The sequence below is a fragment of the Salvelinus alpinus genome, chromosome 8 (genome assembly GCF_045679555.1).
Source record: "Salvelinus alpinus chromosome 8, SLU_Salpinus.1, whole genome shotgun sequence".
Classification (NCBI taxonomy): domain Eukaryota; kingdom Metazoa; phylum Chordata; class Actinopteri; order Salmoniformes; family Salmonidae; genus Salvelinus; species Salvelinus alpinus.
Genome location: NC_092093.1, coordinates 27673143 through 27692299, shown reverse-complemented (window position 1 = coordinate 27692299; position 19157 = coordinate 27673143). Strand labels below are relative to the sequence as shown.

Genomic DNA, 19157 nt, shown 5'->3' with positions numbered 1-19157 from the left:
AGACAGACAGACAGACAGACAGACAGACAGACAGACAGACAGACAGACAGACAGACAGACAGACAGACAGACAGAGAGAGACAGAGAGAGAGAGAGAGACACAGTGAGAGAGAGAGACCAGTGAGAGAGAGAGAGAGAGACAAAATGAGGTGGAAACTGAGCTGCACTTCCTAACCTCCTGCCCAATGTATGACCATATTAGAGAGACATATTTCCCTCAGATTACACAGATCCACAAAGAATTCGAAAACAAATCCAATTTTGATAAACTCCCTTATCTACTGGGTGAAATTCCACAGTGTGCCATCACAGCAGCAAGATTTGTGACCTGTTGCCACAAGAAAAGGGCAACCAGTGAAGAACAAACACCACTGTAAATACAACCCATATTTATGTTTATTTATTTTAACTTGTGTGCTTTAACCATTTGTACATTGTTACAACACTGCATATATATAATATGACATTTGTAATGTCTTTATTGTTTTGAAACTTCTGTATGTGTAATGTTTACTGTTCATTTTTATTGTTTATTTGACTTTTGTATATTACCTACCTCACTTGCTTTGGCAATGTTAACACATGTTTCCCATGCCAATAAAGCCCCTTGAATTGAATTGAATTGAATTGAGAGAGAGAGAGAGAGAGAGAGAGAGAGAGAGAGAGAGAGAGAGAGAGAGAGAGAGAGAGAGAGAGAGGAGAGAGAGAGAGAGAGAGAGAGAGAGAGAGAGAGAGAGAGAGAGAGAGAGAGAGAGAGAGAGAGAGATTGACAGAGTGACAGAGAGACACAGAGAGACACAGAGAGAGTGAGATGCAGAGACAGAGAGCGAGAGAGAGATAGAGATTGACAGAGAGACATAATGACAGAGAGAGACAGAGATACAGAGACAGAGAGAGACAGAGATACAGAGACAGAGATTGACAGAGAGACAGAGACAGAGAGAGGGAGACAGCGATAAAGAGAGACAGAGATAGAAAGAGAGAGACAGAGAGAGAGAGAGAGAGAGAGAGAGAGAGAGAGAGAGAGAGAGAGAGAGAGAGAGAGACAGACAGACAGACAGACAGACAGACAGAGAGAGAGACAGAGAGAGAGAGAGAGACACAGTGAGAGAGAGAGACCAGTGAGAGAGAGAGAGAGAGAGAGAGAGAGAGAGAGAGAGAGAGAGAGAGAGAGAGAGAGAGAGAGAGAGAGAGAGAGAGAGAGAGAGAGAGAGAGAGAGAGAGAGAGAGAGACAGACAGACAGACAGACAGACAGACAGACAGACAGACAGACAGACAGACAGACAGACAGACAGACAGACAGAGAGAGACAGAGAGAGAGAGAGAGACACAGTGAGAGAGAGAGACCAGTGAGAGAGAGAGAGAGAGACAAAATGAGGTGGAAACTGAGCTGCACTTCCTAACCTCCTGCCCAATGTATGACCATATTAGAGAGACATATTTCCCTCAGATTACACAGATCCACAAAGAATTCGAAAACAAATCCAATTTTGATAAACTCCCTTATCTACTGGGTGAAATTCCACAGTGTGCCATCACAGCAGCAAGATTTGTGACCTGTTGCCACAAGAAAAGGGCAACCAGTGAAGAACAAACACCACTGTAAATACAACCCATATTTATGTTTATTTATTTTAACTTGTGTGCTTTAACCATTTGTACATTGTTACAACACTGCATATATATAATATGACATTTGTAATGTCTTTATTGTTTTGAAACTTCTGTATGTGTAATGTTTACTGTTCATTTTTATTGTTTATTTGACTTTTGTATATTACCTACCTCACTTGCTTTGGCAATGTTAACACATGTTTCCCATGCCAATAAAGCCCCTTGAATTGAATTGAATTGAATTGAATTGAGAGAGAGAGAGAGAGAGAGAGAGAGAGAGAGAGAGAGAGAGAGAGAGAGAGAGAGAGAGAGAGAGAGAGAGAGAGAGAGAGAGAGAGAGAGAGAGAGAGAGAGAGAGAGAGAGATTGACAGAGTGACAGAGAGACACAGAGAGACACAGAGAGAGTGAGATGCAGAGACAGAGAGCGAGAGAGAGATAGAGATTGACAGAGAGACATAATGACAGAGAGAGACAGAGATACAGAGACAGAGAGAGACAGAGATACAGAGACAGAGATTGACAGAGAGACAGAGACAGAGAGAGGGAGACAGCGATAAAGAGAGACAGAGATAGAAAGAGAGAGACAGAGAGAGAGAGAGAGAGAGAGAGAGAGAGAGAGAGAGAGAGAGAGAGAGAGAGAGAGAGAGAGAGAGAGAGAGAGAGAGAGATTGACAGAGAGACAGAGACAGAGAGACAGGGAGAGAGAGACTGACAGAGAGAGAGAGAGAGTCTGACAGAGAGAGACAGAGATACAGAGACAGAGAGACAGAGATAGAGATAGAGATAGACAGAGAGACAGAGAGAGAGATTGACAGAGACAGAGAGAGACACCCCTATCAGACCACAGCAAAATCACAGTCTACTTGAACAGAGCAATACTCAATCATGAGGCATCAAAGCCAAAGGAACTGAGTAACATTAAGAAATGCTATAGATGGAAGGAATGCAGTTTGGAAACCTACCAAAAAACAATTAGGCAACAGCAAATTCAATCCCTTTTAGACAACTTCCTGGGTAAAATGTTCCACTGCAATAGTGAAGGTGTAAACTTGGCAGTAGAAAATCTTAACAGTATATTTGACCTCTCAGCTTCCCTATCAAATCTAAAAATCTCAAATAGAAAACCGAAGAAAATGAACAACAATGACAAATGGTTTGATAAAGAATGCAAAAATCTAAGAAATAAATTGAGGAACCTGTCCAACCAAAAACATAGAGACCCGGAAAACCTGAGTCTACGCCTTCACTATGGCGAATCACTAAAACAATACAGAAATACACTACGGAAAAAGAAGGAACAGCACGTCAGAAATCAGCTCAATGTAATTGAAGACTCCATAGACTCTAACCAATTCTGGGAAAATTGGAAAACACTAAACAAACAACAACACGAAGAATTATCTATCCAAAATGGAGATGTATGGGTAAACCACTTCTCCAATCTTTTTGGCTCTATAACAAAGAATAAAGAACAAAAACATATACATGATCAAATACAAATCCTAGAATCAACTATTAAAGACTACCAGAACCCATTGGATTCTCCAATTACCTTGAATGAGTTACAGGACAAAATAAAAACCCTCAAACCCAAAAAGGCCTGTGGTGTTGATGGTATCCTTAATGAAATGATCAAATATACAGACAACAAATTCCAATTGGCTATACTAAAACTCTTTAACATCGTCCTTAGCTCTGGCATCTTCCCCAATATTTGGAACCAAGGACTGATCACCCCAATCCACAAAAGTGGAGACAAATTTGACCCCAATAACTACCGTGGAATATGCGTCAACAGTAACCTTGGGAAAATACTCTGCATTATCATTAACAGCAGACTCGTACATTTCCTCAATGAAAACAATGTACTGAGCAAATGTCAAATTGGCTTTTTACCAAATTACCGTACAACAGACCATGTATTCACCCTACACACCCTAATTGACAACCAAACAAACCAAAACAAAGGCAAAGTCTTCTCATGCTTTGTTGATTTCAAAAAAGCCTTCGACTCATTTTGGCATGAGGGTCTGCTATACAAATTGATGGAAAGTGGTGTTGGGGGTAAAACATACGACATTATAAAATCCATGTACACAAACAACAAGTGTGCGGTTAAAATGGGCAAAAAACACACACATTTCTTCACACAGGGTCGTGGGGTGAGACAGGGATGCAGCTTAAGCCCCACCCTCTTCAACATATATATCAACGAATTGGCGCGGGCACTAGAACAGTCTGCAGCACCCGGTCTCACCCTACTAGAATCCGAAGTCAAATGTCTACTGTTTGCTGATGATCTGGTGCTTCTGTCACCAACCAAGGAGGGCCTACAGCAGCACCTAGATCTTCTGCACAGATTCTGTCAGACCTGGGCCCTGACAGTAAATCTCAGTAAGACCAAAATAATGGTGTTCCAAAAAAGGTCCAGTCACCAGGACCACAAATTCCATCTAGACACCGTTGCCCTAGAGCACACAAAAAACTATACATACCTCGGCCTAAACATCAGCACCACAGGTAACTTCCACAAAGCTGTGAACGATCTGAGAGACAAGGCAAGAAGGGCCTTCTATGCCATCAAAAGGAACATAAATTTCAACATACCAATTAGGATCTGGCTAAAAATACTTGAATCAGTCATAGAGCCCATTGCCCTTTATGGTTGTGAGGTCTGGGGTCCGCTCACCAACCAAGATTTCACAAAATGGGACAAACACCAAATTGAGACTCTGCATGCAGAATTCTGCAAAAATATCCTCCGTGTACAACGTAGAACACCAAATAATGCATGCAGAGCAGAATTAGGCCGATACCCACTAATTATCAAAATCCAGAAAAGAGCCGTTAAATTCTACAACCACCTAAAAGGAAGCGATTCCCAAACCTTCCATAACAAAGCCATCACCTACAGAGAGATGAACCTGGAGAAGAGTCCCCTAAGCAAGCTGGTCCTAGGGCTCTGTTCACAAACACAAACACACCCCACAGAGCCCCAGGACAACAGCACAATTAGACCCAACCAAATCATGAGAAAACAAAAAGATAATTACTTGACACATTGGAAAGAATTAACAAAAAAACAGAGCAAACTAGAATGCTATTTGGCCCTAAACAGAGAGTACACAGTGGCAGAATACCTGACCACTGTGACTGACCCAAACTTAAGGAAAGCTTTGACTATGTACAGACTCAGTGAGCATAGCCTTGCTATTGAGAAAGGCCGCCGTAGGCAGACATGGCTCTCAAGAGAAGACAGGCTATGTGCACACTGCCCACAAAATGAGGTGGAAACTGAGCTGCACTTCCTAACCTCCTGCCCAATGTATGACCATATTAGAGAGACATATTTCCCTCAGATTACACAGATCCACAAGGAATTCGAAAACAAATCCAATTTTGATAAACTCCCATATCTACTGGGTGAAATTCCACAGTGTGCCATCACAGCAGCAAGATTTGTGACCTGTTGCCACAAGAAAAGGGCAACCAGTGAAGAACAAACACCACTGTAAATACAACCCATATTTATGTTTATTTATTTTAACTTGTGTGCTTTAACCATTTGTACATTGTTACAACACTGCATATATATAATATGACATTTGTAATGTCTTTATTGTTTTGAAACTTCTGTATGTGTAATGTTTACTGTTCATTTTTATTGTTTATTTGACTTTTGTATATTACCTACCTCACTTGCTTTGGCAATGTTAACACATGTTTCCCATGCCAATAAAGCCCCTTGAATTGAATTGAATTGAATTGAGAGAGAGAGATTGACAGAGAGAGAGACAGAGATCCAGAGAGAGTGAGAGAGACAGAGACAGAGAGACAGATAGACAGAGAGACAGAGATACAGAGACAGAGAGAGATAGAGAGAGAGCGAGATACAGAGAAATAGAGAGAGAGCGAGATACAGAGAAATAGAGAGAGAGAGAGAGAGAGAGAGAGAGAGATACAGAGGGATTGACAGAGATACAGAGACAGAGAGAGAGATAGATTGACAGAGAGACAGAGATAACAAAAGTCAGACAGTACGGTACCGATAGACACTCAGGGAGAGTAAGCAATCCTATATATGATGCCACACAGACGTAAAACACAATAAAAACAAAAACAGGGTAACATTTTCACAGCTGTTTTTTATGAAATATTATGAATAACAGATTTTCACACAGCCACCCACCTCTAGTTATCATACGTTCATAGGAAGTTATTATCTATTATGTTACAGAGTTTTTATTGTAGCTCATGTACATGTTTTGTTTTTATTTCTCGCTCACCTATTACATTACCCAGTATACAGTCTGGGTACAAGTGTTTCAGCCAATGATCTATATATACACTAGAACACTAAAATACACAAGATGACTGTGTTGACACCACCCTGCCTTCATCTTGGCACTCCCCTACCGTTGTAAAAATATTTTGGGAGCTAGAAATGCATTTCTTAATGTCATTTGTTTTTGCCACATCTATTCTATTAAAGACACCTTGATGCATACTTTTACATTATATTATGTGAGCTAAACATAAAAATGTTAGATAAAAAAATACATAAAACATATTCATTAAATTATCATTTGTAGAGATTACTAATGTTACTGTCCCCACTACAACATCAAAATACTTAAATACATGCAATTTTGTCCTTCAAACATTTAATTGAAATATTGTAGAATTTAATTCACTCCTATGGAGGACTGCTTCTACTGGGGAGTACCAATATGGCCGACCAGTGTCTTTAAAGCCTCTCAATGGCCAATACATAGCATCAGCAATCCAGGGTATATATACATCATTGGTTTAAGCACTCAACACAGACTGACTATGTAATAGATGGCTGGGTTGTTAAGCAACAAAACCGATGAGGGTGCAACTCTGGGGCAAAACAACTGTCAACTCCAAAGGATTATTGACAACATGTAAACTATATTTAGTCTCCAAATGTTTATTGAAAACATACATTTGCACAATAAGCACTTGTTGTTTATCAAATATATTGTTACAGTTGTTGGTTAGCTACTTAGCAAAATTGAGCCATATTAGCTTAGATGTGACATAAGTCAAAACACCTCAAAACAAGACATGGTATCAAGAACAAGATACAACTATCTGAAACAATCTGCCTACGATTGCCCACATGGCAGCTTCTTGTCATTGTTGCTACAGTAGCTATCTGACCATTCAGAATCAGGCAACCTGTCTATATGGCTCTAGTGGTCTAATAGCACAGATCTCGTCAAGGAAGTGACACAATAGAGCTGAACTCTGACCCCTTACCTTGACTATCTAGAATGGAGAAGGACAAAGCTGCCCATAGACACTGTCAAGGTTGTGTTCCCATCCCTCATGGTTAAGGTTAGAATTGGAGAAGAGGCAAGGTGATCCTAGATCTATGCCTATGGGCAACTTCTACCTTAAGAGTTATCTGTAGGGGCTTTCCGAGTGGCGCAGCAGTCTAAGGCACTGCAGTGTTGCGGTGTCACCAAAGCCTGGGGTTTGATCCCAGGCTGTGCCGCAACCAGCCGTGACCGGGAGTCCCATACGGGGGCACACAATTGGCCCAGCGTGGTCCGGGATAGAGGAGGGTTTGGCTGGGGGAGCCTTACTTGGCTCATTTATTGACTCCTTGTGGTGTGCCGGGCACCTGCAGGGTGATTTGGTGTTTCCTTCGACTCATTGGGGTAGCTGGCTTCCGGGTTAAGCGAGCGGGTGTTAAGAAACGTGGCTTGGCAGGTCATGTTTCAGACCTTCGCCTGTCCTGAGCCCGTTGGGGAGTTGCAGTGATGAGACAAGTTTGTAATCATGAAATTGGGGAGAAAAAGGTGGTAAAAAATGTTATTTAAAAAAAAAAGGTTTATTAAAAAGCTAGCAGTTGAAAAATAAAAGTTTTTACTGCATTATTTGAGCTTAGAGTGTACATTGAGGGGAATTTTGCAAGGGAAAATATTTGTTTAGGGAATTTTCAAAATACTTTCAATATTGTTAATTTCCATGAGGACTATGCCTGGAAATGCCCTTGTCCGGAGCAAATTCTTCAAATTTCAAACATTCCAAAAAAGTGGTTAAAATAAAAAATGGCAATAATGGATAATAACTGAAAAATTATCTTATGTAGTTTCTTTCAATAGCCCTCTGTGACTTTAAATAATATTTCTCTGTGATTCCTAAAACTGTGAACTGTGATTCCTAAAAGATGTGTACGGAGATTTGGTGTACTCAGTCAGATTTGTCTAAAATCCTAAATGAATCAGGAATGAGCAGGGTCAGCTCTACCCTTATTCATGTCCTCATTACATGTAGTGCAACAGGACCACTCATGGTCTGTAAAGTTCTCTACAAACAATATTGTTAACTCTGTCAAAGTGTTGAAATATCTTATAGAATAGTTGTGTTTTTATTGGGCATTTTCAAATAAATTATTTTCCATATTTTACAAATGTTTGTATTGAGCTTTTATATCTAAAGACAAAAATGTGTCTGTTTTGAGTATCTGTTCTCAACTCAGTCAGTGGTCTGTCAACTCCGTCATTGATGTAGTCAATATGATTATTTGATCAATATTCTGGAAGAATATTTGTATCATTGTTCTGCAACATATGCTTAAACAATTGATGTATCTGCTGTGCTGGACCTAAGGGATAATATTTGCTTTATAAATGTTGTTTTATGTTCTAAATCTAGAAAAACATGCCAAAATGCTAATGAAATTAGCCAAGCATTTAGTAGTGCTATAAAACAAAACAGTTTGGAGGTTGGTATGACATATTTGAATAATCTAATGTTAGAATTAAACAATCAAGGCCATTAAACACTAAAAAGATAAGAGGACCAAGGCACTTTTCATATAATTCATTAAAATACCTTTATTTGTATGGCATGTTTAATGGAAACAAAGATTCAAAACTTCAAAGATACGATAATACAATGTCCTCTTTTGAACAGCATTTTCCAATCAACCCTGATTTGCAGAGGGAGTGGTAACACAATTCATTGGACAACACCCAGTAAGCAATACTATACACATTAAAAAGATCACCTAGTGTACTATAAATTAGATGGCTCATATTCAAGGTTAGAACCACTTTTCTAGGGGTTCTGATGCTTCTAGCCTTGATTTGCATTTTGATTGGACTTTTTAATGGTTATAGTATTGCTTACTAGTTGTTGTCCAATGAATTATGTAATCACTCCCTCTTCAAAACAGGGTTGATTGGAAAATGCTGTTCAAAAAATGACATTGTATTATCATATCTTTGTACTCCCTGACAAACGGCTATGCAGCCGAAACGCGTCAGAGTTTTTAATCTTTGTTTCCATTGAACATGCCATACAAATGAAGGCATTTTAATTAATTATATGAAGAGTGCCTTGGTCCTCCTTTCTTTTTGATGACCAATTTACCCCTTTTACCAAAGAGCACCTTCTGTCTACCAAAATGTACTATTGTGTACCTTAGCAGCGCTTCCCTTCCTTATTTTTTTCTAGAAATTAAACACTTGTTGGACAATAGTTGCAAAAATGAAATGCCTTTTATGGTGTCTGACAGAGTTGACATACACTGAGCATACAAACCATTAAGAACCCCTGCTCTTTCCATGATACAGACTGACCCGTGCATCAATCTAAGTCACATTATCAAAACATCCCCATCAAAATGTGTCAGTTTAAGATAGATATCAGGTTTCCTGCATGGGCTACGTCTCAATCCACCACATCTGCCTATGTCGGCCTTCCGCATCTGCAATGGAAGGTGGCCGAGGTACAGCCATCTTTATCAGATCATGAAACATCTTAAAAATCGGTCTTCTCACGAAAACCTCTGTAGCCTCCGAATGGTTACAAACTCTTATGACCAATCTATGGAAAGGGGAGACTCTCACGAACACGACAGTGTCTCAGTTTTGCTCTAGGACCATCACTCATCTGACTGTAACCCAAACAAACGCATGGAAGTATTAAGGTAGTTTTGTGCCTCAAAAAATAAGGGGTTAAATATGTGAAGAAAATAAAATATATATATATTTCCAGAGCGTTCTTATATCTCCTAGATGTAGGACAGACACTTCAAATCCTTATTATTTATATTTTTACTGTCATTTTTTGCCATTTATAAAGGTGTTATTTAATGTGTTTCAATGGGCTATGGTAGAAAAGGCCAAATTCAATATTTTATCAAATAATATTTTTTATAATGATCCATGGTATGATCATCTTAAAACAATTCCATATGTTAGATTAGTACCCCCAGAAATAATAATTTGCAGGGGGGGGATTGGGGACCCACAAAGCTGCGGGTGTGTTTGCTACGCCAGTGTACTAGATAATGGACATAAGCATGCCCCAATGAAACTCACAGGTCATTTGGTAGTTGGGTTTAGACTCAAGCCTTAGACTCAAGCCTAAACACAACTACCAAAGTTCAGCATTCATCAAACAGTTCAGCATTGTTAGTTCAGCATTCATCTAACATTACTTGAACATGTCACGATTCTGGCAACCATTAAGAGAGGTTTGCTTCAGGTTGAGATTTAGATTATAACACAGTTCTGACAAACCAATGGCAACCCAGTTCCAGTAGAATAAGAGGACTGCACACAACAGAGACGTACAATCACACTCCGCTCTTTACCATATTCAAATAGGAGAGAATCTGAACAAACACCTCATTGGCAGCAATAGAACAAAAGTACAAAAATATAAGAAAATAAATAGCTGCATTACTAATAGTGTCAAATAATGCCTCATTATAACATCCCCTCCAAATGTAAACCAACAGAATCAATAAACATGAATACACAAAACAAATAGAAAACAAATCATTAGAAAACAAATAAATAGAAAATAAATAATGTACATGTAAATACATAAATAATATGCTTTCACTGGCTTAAAAGGTAAACACCAAGGACTTACAGTAAATCCATAAGGCTGTGTCTCTCACATGGCTCTAATAAGTGAAGGCAAGAAACATGCAGACAGGGTATAGGGACACAGACAGTGACAGACTGATGCATCATCTACACACAAAGGCTTATGTATCACTGTGTAAATTCACACCGTTTTACCCCATATAGAGGACTCTGTTTTGTAGTAAGATGTGGTCTGAGCACTTTAGCCTTTCAGGAGAGTAAACTTCTTAATAAGGTTTGCAGAGGATCTTCATCATATCATCATAAACATCACCATCATAACCATTACAATCATCATCTTTTCCATACTAACGTCTACACCTGCCCTGAAGAGAACCCAATACTTCACTACTCATTCATTACTATTCTCTGCTGCGACCGAACAGATGAGAGTCCTGTCTCTGTGTGTTCTACTGTGGCCATGCATCTGTATCTGTGTCTGTATCTTTATATGTGTCTGTGTCTGTGCCTGTATCTGTGTCTGTGTCTGTATCTGTATCTGTGTCTGTATCTATGTCTATATCTGTATCTGTGTCTGTGTCTATATCTGTATCTGTGTCTGTATCTTTATATGTGTCTGTGTCTGTGCCTGTATCTGTATCTGTATCTGTGTCTGTGTCTATATCTGTATCTATATCTGTATCTGTATCTGTGTCTGTATCTATGTCTATATCTGTATCTGTGTCTATATCTGTGTCTGTATCTGTGTCTATATCTGTGTCTGTGTCTGTATCTGTATCTGTGTCTGTATCTATGTCTATATCTGTATCTGTGTCTATTTCTGTGTCTGTATCTGTGTCTATATCTGTGTCTGTATCTGTGTCTGTATCTGTATCTGTGTCTGTATCTATATCTATATCTGTATCTCTGTCTGAATCTGTGTCTGTATCTGTGTCTGAATCTGTATCTGTGTCTGTATCTGTATGTGTGTCTGTATCTGTATCTGTGTATGTATCTGCGTCTGTATCTGTGTCTGTATCTGTACGTGTCTGTATCTGCGTCGGTATCTGTATGTGTGTCTGTGTCTGTATCTGCGTCTGTATATGTGTCTGTATGTGTGTCTGTATCTGTATCTGTGTATGTATCTGTATCTGTGTCTGTATATGTGTCTGTATATGTGTCGGTATCTGTATGTATCTGTATGTATATGTGTCTGTATGTATCTGTGTATGTATTTGTGTATGTATCTGTCTGTATCTGTATGTATATGTGTCTGTATCTGTATGTATCTGTGTATGTATATGTGTATGTATCTGTACGTGTCTGTATCTGCGTCTGTATCTGGATATGTATCTGTATGTGTGTCTGTGTCTGTATCTGTGTATGTATCTGTATCGGCGTCTGTATCTGCGTCTGTATCTGTGTATGTATCTGTGTCTGTATATGTGTTGGTATCTGTCTGTATCTGTCTGTATATGTGTCTGTGTCTGTATGTATCTGTGTATGTATATGTGTATGTATCTGTGTATGTATCTGTGTCTGTATCTGTATGTATCTGTGTCTGTATCTGTATAGGGTCAGCTGTAAGCACCCAGCCTGAATAAATGGTCTACGCCTCAAAATCAACTCATGAGGTACGATGACTCATTGATGCACCATATGGACAGAATTCTACACCCTCTGTTACACGCACACACGCACACACGCACACAGGACCCACAAGCGTCTGCTGAATGACAAACACTTGTAATGTCCACATCTCACCATCATACACCATACATCAGCGATGCACTAGAAATAGAAAGATTAGAGTAGACTGTTTCACTATTCCACATACTGTAGCCTACTATTAAATAAGACTGGCAATCAACACTGTGGATTATAGTAGTTGTTTCATGCATAGCACAGAGTGAATTGATGCTATAAGTAACAATGGCCATTCTATTCCTTCTATTTCTAGAATCAATTCATTCTAAAAGGGGAGTAGACACGCCATGTATTTGATGAGAACAGAGAGGCTGAGCAAAGGCCTAACAGTTATTTTCAATCTATTGCATCTTTGTGCGCTTTCTCTGGCCTGAGGCACACACACACACACTGCATCACAATAAACATTAAAACAGGCCAGCGTAGAAACGTAGATAACAGATAACCAGCAGGGTAGTGTGATTTTCATTGGCACCTATTAGCCATGCACCTCCAAGTATATCTAGTCTATTTAGTCTATTTCTACATGGGTGTTTCATCCGCTCTCAATGGCTGAATGTACATACACACAACTAAAGATCTCAAGTAGCCTCCTCTCCTCCTCTTCTTCATCTGAGGTGAAAGAATTGGACAAGTGGAATAAAGTTCCAGTAAGCATCCACCATATTGCTTTCACCAATCCAATGTTTTCAGATCTGTGCAGATGAAGGAGAGGAGACGAGGAAAGGAAGCCACTTTAGATTATTGAGATGTCCCCTCAATCCACAGTATCTGAAGCTCGCCCTCAACATCAATGACCATTCTACAAAGGACTGAGGAAATACTCAATGATGGGTTAAGACCTGACTGCAGATGCAAAGTGTCAGTCATCTGGGTAGAAATAGATGCATTAGAATTCCTAAAACCTAGACCAGCACAAGGGGTTAGTTGAAGGTCACCAGGAAGTTTGGTCATATCAAACAAGCATTGAGAGGTTGTACAGAAGAACCACACAGAGTATTTACATTATATGACATTGGGATAATATATATAATTTGCAGGCTATCTATACTATTTATACTCATATCGAACTGTACTCATTCACATCTTGCCTGAACAGTTCCCCACATATCATATATAATATCAATATAATGACTCATATTTTGCAAGGATGCAAGTCAGGGGGTCAGTATGTCAAACACACATGGTTGGGGCAATGCAGCTCAATTGGGGAACACAGGTAACACACACACGGTTGCCATGGTAAGAGCAACTCGACAACAGGAACCTGGGCGACAGGTGTTGACGTCACCCAGGTGGAGGAGTTTCTCAGTGATTGCGTCATTAACTCCTGATCTCTCTTTCGCAACTCTTTTCTCCATCCCTCTCTCTTTCCCTTTTATCTCTTTCAGGTTGATCTTTTCCTCTCTCTATCCCTCTTGGGCTCTTTCTCTATTGCTATATTACCCTTATTTTCTCTATCTTGCTATTCCTTTATCTCGATATTCAGTCTTTTGTTCCTCTAGCACATTGTGTGTAGAAGCTCTGATACCATCCCTCATTAGCACAGGCAACAACAGCCACTGGCAACAGAAATGCCCCCCAGTAGTTATTCCCTCCTCAACAGGTAGAGGGCACTGTATGGGGGCGGTGTGTGTGTGAGTCATATGGCGGTCAACACTTGAGCTGCTCCATCTCGGAGCACTCCGTGTCCATGTCCGAGTCGTAGAGTGAGTGGCCCGTGAGGTCACTGTCTGGGGAGATTGTGTGTGTGTGTGTGTGTGTGTGAGGAGGACTGGCCTCATCCTGGAAGGTGTCTGTGCGGGAGTACAGCCCCAGGTCCTGGAGTTTGGACAGGGAGTCATCGTCCTCTGTGGTGTCATCATAACAGAAGTCCTCCAGATCAACGAACCACTCGGGCCAGAAGCGCCGGCGGATCCTCTCACAGTACATGGCCAGGTTGATCAGCTCGCCTGGAGGGGACAGGGTGGTTCAAAGGTTAACACAGATCAGCTGAGAATGGGTAAAAAATGTTTATTTTAATAATTAAAGGTGGAGTCTCTTCTAGAGTCTGATTTCTCTCAAGGTTTCTTCCTCATCGCTGTAACAAGATAAAAAATTTAAAAAAAATTGCCTGGGATGTTCTTTCTGGGGAGTGATGCTAACCATGACAGGCAATGTGGTTGGTGGTTAGCTCACCTTTGATGAGCTGCTCTGGCCGTGTGCCCGGCAGGGTCCACATGGCAGGGGCTAGATGGCTGAACACAGTGGCGTCCACCATGGACAGCTTAGGACCCATCAGGTACTTCTTATCACCTACCCAGAGAAACACATCAAGAATCAGTGAGCGAAAAGAATGCTGTATGGAAACAAGAGCCATGGGGTAAAATGTGTACCGGAAATTAGTCCACATGGTGTAGTATCCATCTTTCACCAGAAGAGGACAGAGTTGTACAAGGCTGTTCCATCTAGCACTTGAAACTGGCCATAGTACTATATACCCGACAGAGGAGGCTGGTGGGAGGAGCTATAGGAAGACGGGCTCATTGTAATGGCTGGAATGGAATACATTGAACAGAGTCAAACCTGTGGTTTCCATATGTTTGATACCATTCCATCTTTACAATGAGCCTGTCCTCCTATAGCTCCTCTCACCAGCCTCCTCTGATACCCGAATAATCTATAAAACAACAAAGGAACCTACAGCTGGCTTTAGGCCTGGCCTAGATATGAAATGAAGCATGCTTCTAAGGCTGCAGATTGTACCTTGTGAAATGAGACAGGGATGATGATCTTTAGGACTAAGTGTGATCTTAATGATTATCTACAGTGTGCTCTACATACCGAGCAGGGTGGCCAGCGTCCGCATGTCTTTCTCCATCAGAGTGTAGACCTCCTCCTTGGTGAACCGTCCAATCCCGTGGCCGTACATCTCTCTCTTCACAATGCCGCCGGTCAGGTGACTCAGGATCCACTTGAGTAGGTCACTCAGCGGGCCGCTCACCGCCAGCATCTTCTGGGTCTCCTCCAGGTTGTCCACCCACTGACAGTACGCTATGGTCCTGTCATCACACACAGACCAGCAGAGATTTTCATTTGGCCTACAGCAGGGATCATCAACTAGATTCAGCCGCGGGCCGATTTGTTCTTGAGTGGATGGTTGGGGGCCGGAACATAAATACTAATCATTTGTAGACTGCAAATTGACAACAAGAAGCCCAAACAGATATAATATTTGAATAAAACATAATCGTTTCAAACCTTGCTTTCATTTGTATACGATCACATACAGTATATCTCTCTATCATGCTTGAGATTTTTGGAACAGATTTCCAAAATTAAAATCACTTGGAGCTGATTTGCTTGTGTTTTTTCAGTCTTTTATGTCCAACAATGATTATTTTTTATATAAACTTAGTTTTTTGGGGCTCTGGAGACTTGGAGGGGATAATAAAATTGCCAAATTCTCCACTGGGGGAGCCCTAGACCACAGTATCTCAAATCTATTTGCTGATATAACGTGTGCTCCCGACGGCACAGTTGGTTGGAGCATGCTGCTTGCAACACCAGGGTTTCAGGGTTTCATTCAAGGAACAGATTAGATATTATGGTTTGTGACACAATCACATTCACCAGTGTATCATATATCCTTCCCCAGTATCTAGTGGATGTCCTTCGGTAGTGTATGGAAGTGTCTCACCAGTAGAAGTGTTCCTCCACCATCTTAGTGACAGCCCGGGACACAGCCTTCTCCTGGGAACTGAGGTTCTTGTTGAGGCTCACGCCCAGCTTCTCCTCCAGGAAGTCGATGATGAACTCTGTACCAGACACCTGCTCCTGGTTGTACTCTATCCATGGCATCTTCCCCTGGGGAGAAAGCTTCCCATCAAAGTAGTTCTGCAGTAGAGCGGGAGAGAGAGAGAGAGAAAGAGAGAGAGAGGGGAAAGAGGGAAAAGGAATTTCAATGGTCAATTCCTCTTCAATAGAAAATTACACAACCATTACATCAAAATCACTCATTCAAACACGCACCAACCCAAACATCTCTCTCTCTCTCACACACACACACACACACACACACACACACACACACACACACACACACACACACACACACACACACACACACACACACACACACACACACACACACACACACACACACACACACACACACACACACACCTGGTAGGGCAGGTCTACCATGCGTAGGTAGGTTTCTATCTTGAGGCAGAAGGGGGAGAGGGAAGGGACACCACTCTTTGGCCTGGAGAACTGGTGAAGGATGATGGCATCTTTAGAGTTGAGCTCCTGTTCTTTCCTATGGACCAGCCAGGACAAGGCAGTGTGAGCTCCACATTCTAATTACTCCTGTTTAGACATTTTATTCAAAGCAACTTACAGTTAGGGCATAATTATATGCATGAATTGTGTGTGGGAAACAAACCATCAACTCTGATGTAGTAAGGCCATCCTCATGTAAGGCCATCCTCATATTGGATAAGTGGAATTTAAGTCCCAATTCAAATACACTGTAGACTATTTTACTATCTCTCGATATATGCATCCCCTGGTAGGCTGTAGTACACACGTTCATGACACATTCACCTGCAGGCGATTATAGGCTAATGATCAAATTGTAAAAACAAATTTAAAAAAGTAAATATTCTTAGATCTTATACATAAATCCCATGTGCAATAGTATGTCACGTTTTACAGCTATCTAGCACAGGGAGCATTGCACAAGACCCAGGCTGAAGCTCACTTCGGGCAAGGGCGCCATTGCCAACGGGACACTACAATGTCAAAACAATTAGGACACAACCGGATGAAATATTGCAAGACATTAACATGGCCACTGTAGCAGATAATATTACACGTTTGTACTGACCAACGTGGTCACAAGTTAAGTCGATTTGTAAGGAAGTTGCTAACTTCATGAAGGTGCTTAAACGCGAGGGCAACGTCATTGCTGAAATTCCGAGGAGCTGTCCAGTTAGATGTGGTGCTGAAATGCCCACATGCCAACAACAACAAAAAGCGTTATGATCCCATTATCTATAGTGCAAATTGCTTCGGTATAATGACAATACAGGAAGAGTAAATCGTTTCAAAGTAACTACTTAGAGATCGATGTAGAATGGATCTTCATGACAGTTTTTTTTAAGTATGAAAGAGCACAGGCTGAACAAAAACAAACGCTACGTCATTGCTGAGTAGGCCTTGGGCTATTGTTGCTGCAGGTAACCCGATATGTTTTTGTAAGGACAGCAGCGACCGAAGTCAATACGTTATTTCAATAAAAATCTAGGGATTCTACAGCGAAGCTGCAGTTTCCCAGGTTATCAGATCGCCAATTTCTGTTAGCTCATGTCTATTTGGGCCTGGCTTCTCTCTTAATAATTATCTCACGAGCGAGGTTAGTAAAGGTCATCTTATCACAACCGCAGTGTTTTTCTACTGCAAGAGAGACAGAAAACGAGGAGACATCTTTGGCTTGGGTAAAGCCATATAACCAATATCACACATGTACTATCATCCCATGCCCTTGAGAAATTGTAAAGAAATGAAAGACAACCTTTGCAGCAATAAATATGATCTTCTTATTATTGTAATTACAATGAACAATCGCTAATAACATGCGTCTAATAGGTACATCACTAGAATACGAAGAGCCATAACGGCCGCATGACTCATTGGTTTATTTTTCCATAACGCGACTGAACATGGAATCTCATTCAAGAGGGCGGTTACATCACATTCACAATCCACCCACTCACGAATCCTTATTATCAACCTATTCCGCTCGTGCAGCGCTCAACTCGCCCAGATGAAGTAATATCATATATTGAAAATACAACAATAATATAGACATGTGATGTTCCTAAATAATGCCCAGGCACTACGGCAACCATTCATATTGATATCAATGCCACGAGTAATTGACTGTAGACAAGCGTGTTCTGCATCTACAGTGTTATTGACAGGGCTCTGTTTTTTTGGTAGGCCTACCTGATGGCGAGCAGCTCGTGCAATAGATAGGCAGCGGTGGCGAGCAGAGCGCCCCCGGCCAGATAAAGCGTTTTCCGCCACCACGAGTCAGACCCAAGGGCCGACATGATCCCGCCGTAGTCCTGCAGAGGGTAGGCGATGATGTACCCATAAAACGAGAGCTGCTCATCGGAGCCGCCCAGACCGAAGGAGAAGCTCTGGTTCCGGCCAAGATCAACCACACACGAGCGCGTCCAGGCGAACCCGACGCGCCAGTACATTCTCTCGCTCAGTGGCCTCTTTCCGCCTTGCTTTGGCCGGTTTTGGCTTCATCAACGGGGGCTTCATGGGTGCCGAGGGGTCGTCGCGGTGCGGGATGTGACGAGGAAGAAAGTAACGGCCATCTCGCCTGGCGGTTATCCCCGCAGCGGGGTAGGCATCCTCCGCAGCGGATCGCCGCCGCTCTCTCTCTCTGTCGCGGATGAGGAGTGACGTCACGAAGGCTGTACCTTTGTGTATCAGCTCCTAGAGGCGGAGGGCAAAAACATCAATAAATACACCATGTTGCTCCAACAACAAACTCTGTTTTTGCAATAAGCTGGACAATACTACATTTCCTACCAATGTCAATGCAGTTGTCTAGGCTACGTTTATTTTTTTTACAGTAGTCCCAGTATAATGGACAGGTCTGCTTTGCAAGAATATATGTAACTAATATGCATTACCTCTGCTTACCACTAGATGTCGCACTACAGCCACATACCTATTTCCTCAGAATGGTGGTGTAGCCAGCCTGTGACTTTGGCAGTCTGACATATTTTTATGCAAGATGTTCAGTGCAGTGTGATAGAAACTTCCAGACCATTACACATTTCAAACAAGTCCAAACTAAACTCTCAATCATCTCAAAACTGTCTTCCTCTCCTTCATCTGTAATGATTTGCAAACAGCCAGTAGGTGAAAGTAATAGGGAGGATGACCACCAAGTCTGACTTCATCTTGACTT

General features: G+C 41.3%; 1 protein-coding gene across 1 annotated transcript; it reads right to left on the bottom strand.

The window, feature by feature from the left end:
* Positions 1-5741: 5741 nt before the first annotated feature.
* Positions 5742-18647, bottom strand: faxca (failed axon connections homolog, metaxin like GST domain containing a). The gene is made up of 6 exons (XM_071413226.1): positions 18173-18647; positions 16346-16481; positions 15861-16057; positions 15005-15222; positions 14360-14476; positions 5742-14133 (listed from the first exon to the last, which is right to left on the bottom strand). Exons 1-6 carry the CDS (start codon positions 18430-18432, stop codon positions 13835-13837), a joined length of 1227 nt encoding a protein of 408 aa, XP_071269327.1. The 5' UTR covers positions 18433-18647; the 3' UTR covers positions 5742-13834.
* Between the last annotated feature and the right edge of the window lie 510 nt (positions 18648-19157).